The following is a 7,693-nucleotide window of genomic DNA, read 5'->3' on the forward strand; positions in this document are numbered from 1 at the left end:
TGAACTAAATTAAAAAGGTTTGTCCAGTGAATTCGTAAACTAGTCTGAATAACCTTTAGAACCAAAACACTGAAAAATCACATGAACTAGTAAAATTGGCAGTTGAACAATCTGGATCAATTTATAGTTTGCTTTTACATCTCAACTTGTTAATTGACGTACGAACCAGAAAAAACGTGCATCACTGGAAAGATATGCAAACACAATAAAGTTGAAGCCTCAAGGTTCGCAATTGTTATTTCCCCTGGTGCTCAAAACATCATGGTAGTTGTTGAAGTGCTCCTTTAGCTTTGTTTTTATAATATACCTTACCATCCACTGATAAAATTGTTTCATCGGTCCAAATTCATTTTCATTTTTCTTTATTTCTTTGTGTGTATTTCTCAACAAATGTTTATTAATCCAACTTGATCTGTGTCAAACTGTAAAGATCAGAATTTGAATTATTTTATAAATACTTTTAATAAAAACGTTGATAAAGAAGGAACGATGGTTGTCTTGGATTTTAAGTGTCACAAACTTTATACTAACGATGTAATCAGAAGCTTTTAATTTCGATTTTGGTGTAATTTTAATCATCTATTAAAACCAAAATCATGATATCAAGTCTATTATTTAAAAAAAAATTAAAAATTAAAAATATAAAAAAATTGTTAGAAAATTAAGAGTTTTTTTTTTTGCATTATTTATGTAATCCTATACATGCATTGTTAATTTTTTTTTTTTTACATACTATTGGTGTGTGCGTAAATATAAAAAATAATTTTAGATATTGAACAATATATTAATTAGATCGAGTATTTAAGTAATTTAATTTTTTTATTACAATTAAAATTATTCTTTAAAATTTAATATCCAAATAAATTTCATTAAATAAGTTAATATTTAAATCAAACTAACTAATGATTCAAACTAACTCATATTTTTTTAATTTAGATTAAATATATCAGATCCTTGCGTGCTTACAGAAGGGAGACGATGGACAGTGAAGCACTCACCCCATGGACTGCATTGAAGTGCCAAAAAGAATTTGTGAATATTCAAAGATCAATATAATCATATCCACCTAACTTCATGAATGAGTTTGGCATGTACCTTTAATCAATGCACATGCTTAGGTTCAGTCCTAAATAATTAACAATGAAGAAAACTTGATTTTTTTTAATTATGTCCAATATTTCAATTTTTTTAAAAAGATCACTTAATTATACTATCTAGCTAGCTTAAAAATCAATCTTGTTTAATTTTTAAAGATCACTTAATTATATTAAATGGGTCTATCTCGAAAAGCTAACTCATTTACAGCCTGTTTAATTTAGCATTTTAGCATATTTTTTTTCAACTCAATTATGTAATAAAAATGAATTCTAAGACAGTGCAATAGAATCTTAACAAAAGGATTTTTTTTTATTAATAAATAGAGCCTTAAACGAGCTCTTAACTTATTATAAAATATGAATAGTGTTGAAAAAATATATACTTAAATTGATTTTGGTCTAACACAGTTCAACTCAAATTTTGGCTAAACTGGTGCAAGATGGTTCAAATATATATTTAATAATTAATGTTAAGTTATTAATTTAATTTGATTGCCAACCTTATTTATTTGGGCTACATAATTTGTTTGAGGTAAAACTAACAAAGCATGAGTTAAAATTTTGAATTAGTATCTACAAAACTAAAAATGCAAGTTTTTTATGTTTGTTTTATAAAATTTCTAGGATTTTTTTTTGGTCAACTATAAAATTTCAAGGTCAGCATTCAAGTTTTAAAAAAGGGCCTATGGGGCAGCCCATTTGACCCGTAGACTGATTTGGCAACGTTGTATGAGCAAGCAACCCTTGTTAGCACTGCTTATATTTTATAAACCTTAGATCAAATGTGTATTTAAATAAATAAAAAAATAAAATTATTAAATTAAGAACGAAACAGTCAAACGAATGACCCAAGATGGAAATTATTTTAGATAAACTATTACATCTTCAGAAATTACATTTTTTGGGAAATACCACGGGTTTTAGTCATTTGTTAAAATTTAATTATAACAAAAATTAACAATTGACTTAAGAAATGAATTTTGATATTCAGGAAAATAGCAAACTTCTTATTATCGAAATAAATGTGTAAACTAACAAAATATTCACTTCTTAATTAAAAAGCACGTTAATTTCACACTCTCAAATTCACTTATTCAAAAAATAACTTGACATACCTTAAACAAATTAAACCTAAAAGAATCTCTTTGTAAAGCTATGTTTTTATTAAAATGTTAATTGTTGACTCTTGAAAGAAGCGAAAATAGTGGTCTCTAAACCCACATTAAACGTATTATTAAAGGGTGAGGACCACGAAAGGGTACAAGAACAAGCCTTTTTATTTTACGAATGAACACAACTTTTTAATTTTATTTTTAAATATCGATTTGCAAGCTTAGAAATTAGGATGAGAGTTTAAAATTACTCATAGTTTAATGTATACATGGTAGTATAAGTATTTTATAATTATTAGGTGATGACTGCGAAGTTGTAAATTTTGAGGATTCAAATATATTTATTATATGACTTAATACAAATTAAACATCATTAATGATATATTTTTTAAAAGTTGATAAAGTAATATTTTTAATTATTCCAATTAGGAAAATAATTCTATGAGAAATAAATTTACATTTTTTTAAAAATTAAAGTTATATTTAATAATTATATTTTAACTATTTTTATTATGTATTTTTTTTTCTTCTCAGCATTTTCTTTGTCACAGAGAAGTTGTTATAATTTTTTTTAGTGTCAAAATTAATAATGTAACTTTTGAAATTGTAATTGAAAAATAAAATGAAAAGTGTTGTTTTATTTATTTAAGTGACTAGTAAAAAAAGTATTATTAAAAAAACACTGTAAAACATAAAAAATACATATCATATAATAATGTAAAATATAAATTTATATATTATTTTTTATTAATTTATTTATTAAATATATTTGAATTCATCAAGTGTTTATATACATTTATAGGATTAATATATCTTCTATTTGATTTATTTGTTTGCTTACAATATTTATTATATGAAGAAATAAGAATAGGCGGGGATCGGGGTATACATTTAATGCACTCAAAGTCCAATGTTTGCAAGGAATCAAATTCATTGTCCATTGAATCGCATAGTATTTTAAGAGAAATTATATTCATTGCACTAAAATGACTGTTGTTGTCCTGCAATAATTAATTTGATATTCTTGGCCTTGCTTAACTAGTTTTATTTTTTCTTTTATTATTCACATATTGATATTTCTCAATAACTTTACTAATTTTAACATTTACTTGAAAATTACGCGTGTTCCTGCTAAAGAAATACTATTTTTCTTATTTCTACTCTGGAGCGATGACGTCCTTCTAATTGTTGCTGACGTAAGGAAGATACCTGTAAAAGACACTCTAATGCTAAAGTCAGGATTCAGTTTTGAGCAATAAATGTTGTTTAATAATGAAAAGTTAACTCTTTATCTGTACTTCCTACATTCCTTTTATAGGCATTGTTATGGACTAATGGGCCTACTGAGTCAGTAATTTTAGCCCTTTATTTAAAGTAAATAATGTTATAATTATTAAGGGTTGATTACCTTTTAATTCTGACAAAAAATATTCGGCCAAACTAGGCTGAATAGGTGCTTGGTTTCCTTTTTCTATATGTAGGACCAAACAGTTCCATATCCAATACAATGTGTGAATATATTTTTATTAAAAACATTTTCTCAATAACTTTTTATTAGGACATGTTATATTTGTTCCTCCAATCCAAAACTTTGATTCAGACATACTCCAACTCTTATTTAACTTAAAAAAACGACATGCATAAGACTGTTTATATTAACAGAATTGAGGTGTTTGATAAATAAAATAATAACACTTAAATTTTAATATGTAGATTAATAACTAAGCTAATATGAATATGAGAATGATAAGAATGAATAATTTTTAATAGAAACTCATGAGTTTATTTTTTCTAATATTTAAATCTATTCATGATCTGTCCCATTTCTTTATTCCGGCCTGGTGTGAAGTTCATTTCCATGAGTTCAAGTCGTTTCAACTTGTTCGGGTGTTTTTGTTTTTGTTTTTTTTTTAATTTACACTTTTTTCAGAATTATATATTAATAATAAAGATTCTTTATTGAATTAATAATAATCTCCTTAACAAAATATTATTACTATTTATATTAATATTCTTTGTTTTGAAATATATCCTATCAAATATATCTTAATTTTAAGTTATGCTTTTTAAAATTAATAATTTAACTATATAAAATGTTGAAATTAATTATTATACCAATAAATTAGACTGTCTATCTTGTCTCCTATTTTTTAAATTTTGATTGAGTCAACGTTAAATTTAAATAATTCAGAAAAAAAACGAAGTTGATAATATCGTATCGTATACACTCCTAGAAATATCTTACAAAAGTAGTCATCAAAAGTGTAGTAATGTTGAAAAAACAAAATAAAGAGACGTGACTGTGAAAGTTAAAAATGAAAGTGAACAATTTTGAAACTTTTCTCTAAATCGCTAAATAAAGCTAGAGTTAATGAGTATTGGCCTATCTTTAATAATAAACTAAATGATGAAATTCATAAATATTTTTTTTAAAACTAAATATATAATTTAATAAATAAAAAATATGCTTTTAATTTTTTTTTTAAATTTAATCATATAATCACAAATAATTTGCATTAAATATAAAAAAAATTAAAATATAAAATATTTTAGAATAAAAATAAAATTAATGCAGCGAGAAGAATATAATTCTCATATCACTTTCATACAATGTATATATGGTTTTCGTATTATTTTCACAAATTCCCAAGAAAGGTGATAAAATAACAATGATTCTAAGAAACAAACTAAATTAAACACACACTGAATCTATTATAAAAAATATACATATACATATTAGGAGATTTGCTGTTCATTATAGAGCCAAGGATCATATTCCATACAAATGACGCAAGTACTTGAGCCCGGGATCAATCGAGGGACAGAGCAAGTCTCGTAGACATGTAAACCTCAAGGGAAATGAATATGGCAACCAAGATTTCTAATCCTGTCTTGTCTTGCTCTTAATATGATTACTCTGCAGTTTTCATACCCAAGCTACCTTCTAGGCTCCCCGTTATCAAATCCAAGTCCAAACCTCACTTTATTTTGCAAAATTGACTTCTACACCTCAAGATAAACTTCTCCACACTCCAAACATATAAATTGAGCCAAGGATAGTGTTACCTGCAAAAATGCTAGCACAAATCCACTTAAACCTTTTTCTTCAAGTCACAATTTTTTCATACCAAGTGTACGAGAATTATCATCATCCGCAGCCCTTACATTCACATTTCACACATTCTCATACACAATTGATCGTAAAAACCAAAGCCATAACTATTGCCCCAACAAATTCTCCTCCCTTGATCATAAATAGTGGAAGATAAAAAAAATTCAAACCATAATTTATTAAAAATCAATATTTTTCGTCCACCACATCTACACTAGCAGAACACGACAACACCCTTCTGAAAATCCTAAACAAAGCAGAGCAAGAAACCTCCTTAGCTTTACTCCAAACCAAACACTTGGTTTTCCCTGGCTCAGCCTTTGTCTTGTTCCCACGTGCCACACGTTCGTTCTTCATCTTGACCCTCCCAAAACATTTCTGGGTCTTCTCTGGCACGAGCTCATCTTCCCTGGAGAATGTGTAGCTTCTGAGGTACATCTGTCTGCAGGAGATGCTATCCACAACCCTGGGGTGACCGTACATTTGCGAACCCTTTTCTCTGTTGCAGCTCACTGACCTCACAAACTCAGCATCTGATTCCGGCCACTTGTAAAGGTTCACGTAGGTCGCTCTCACCGGAACACGTGGGTCACGTGCGTCGTTGATGCAGTTCGATATGCAAAGAGAGCTCATTTTTTTCTCTCGGGTTCTCACCTCTCGGGCGATGTTTGGAGTTCGTGGAGAGGGGTATAAATTGCCAAAAAAAAAAAAAAAAAAAGAGAAAAAGAAAAAGGGGAAAAAAAAGGAAAAAGCTTAGATTGCAAGAAAAGGGTGTGGGAAAGGAAAGAAGGAGTAATTGAATGGATTTATAGTGGGGAATTGTCACGTTATGATGTGTGGTGATTTGCAATGACTACGTTTTCTTTATTAGTTGTGTGTATCAGAGTTTGTGATGTATACAAGTGGGTTTTGATGGAGCTATGCCTTTACGGTGCCAAAACAGAGGGGTCAAGTGGGAGGATCGTGTTTTCTTTTTCATTTTCTCCTTTGCTTGCTTGCCTCTTTGTTATTCATGACGTGACTCGATTGCTGAGTATTTCTTATTATTTAAATAAATAACCTTTTCTGAACGATATTGCCATGACAAAATAAAATAGGAAGAGATAGGAACCAACATCTGAATCACAGCCTCACTGCTTCAAAACACAGTATTAGAGGCCAGCTATATAAAATTTGACCATGTTAACTAATACCTTAACGAGTCACAGTTATGAAATAAATAAAATAATAAATTTGTTAAAAAATGTACGTATAATTTAAAATATATATATTAAGCTTAATTATTAGTGTTGAGTTTAAAAATAAATAATACATTTGGATTTTTTAACTAATGCCTTTAAAATATTAGTTAACATTTTCTTATAATTTTGACTAGGGACTTTAAAATTTACCCTATGTTTAAATGGAGAGAAAACAGAAGAACGAAATTTTAAATTGTTTTATTTGTTAAAAAAGTAAAGGTAAGAATTGAGTTCTAAGAAACTATTTTTTTCCTCCAAATTTTCTCTCATTTATATTTTGATTCCCTCCCCCCCCCCCCCCTCCTGTTGTTTTCTTTTTTATTATCCAACATAATGCTGTAGCAAAGAAGGACAGATTACCAAATAAATTAGAATGAAATAAAAAAATAAATATTATAATGTTAGAATTAGATGTAATAAAATAAAAAATTATTCCATCTCGGACCTCAAATTAAGGAAAAAACAATAAATTATGCATGAAATAAAATGAATTTGATTATGTTTGATTAAATTTTATCATAAATTCTTAACGAGATAGATCTAAAATTCAACCGATAATTTTAAGGGTGTGTCGAAAAATGTTTAGGTGTTTCTCCAAAAGTCACTAACGTTTTGATTCAAAACATCATTCCCTCTTTGATAATAATGGAAATTGATATTGAATTCACAAGATTACCTCTCCAGATACAATAATTAAAAAGAAAAGGAAAATCATAAGATTACTCTAATTTGCTACGGAACGCAACCTGAATGAGAACATTAGAAGAGACAACAAACATTATCAATTATCGTCATGTGCAAGCGGGTAAACACATAATAGTCATAGGGCTGGATATATACATCTATATCCTTCAATCATTCAATGATCAATCATCACCCCGCAACATAGGGCATCACCCATTCACCTGTTTGGACTATGGAGTATTTCCAAGTTGTACCCACCCTGTAGCAAAATCCAATCAAGTCAGCGATGGTACATACCAAGTTGCTTATATTTTATGGCAAATTTTGAGAACCACAAACACTCGATCGTATATGTTCTCCCACAATAGAGGGTCACCTACATAGGCATACTCGATTGCTTATTAGTGGTTCCAAGAGTTCAATGCAGTGTCCTTCATAGAGCGATAT

General features: G+C 28.3%; 1 protein-coding gene across 1 annotated transcript; it reads right to left on the bottom strand.

Annotated features, from left to right (window-relative positions):
• Positions 1 to 4,914: 4,914 nt before the first annotated feature.
• Positions 4,915 to 6,052, bottom strand: LOC113863819. The gene has a single exon (XM_027497543.1). It carries the CDS (start codon positions 5,952 to 5,954, stop codon positions 5,508 to 5,510), a length of 447 nt encoding a protein of 148 aa, XP_027353344.1. The 5' UTR covers positions 5,955 to 6,052; the 3' UTR covers positions 4,915 to 5,507.
• Positions 6,053 to 7,693: the final 1,641 nt, after the last annotated feature.

Source organism: Abrus precatorius, unplaced genomic scaffold (genome assembly GCF_003935025.1).
Source record: "Abrus precatorius isolate BTA unplaced genomic scaffold, Abrus_2018 Scaffold3, whole genome shotgun sequence".
Lineage (NCBI taxonomy): Eukaryota > Viridiplantae > Streptophyta > Magnoliopsida > Fabales > Fabaceae > Abrus > Abrus precatorius.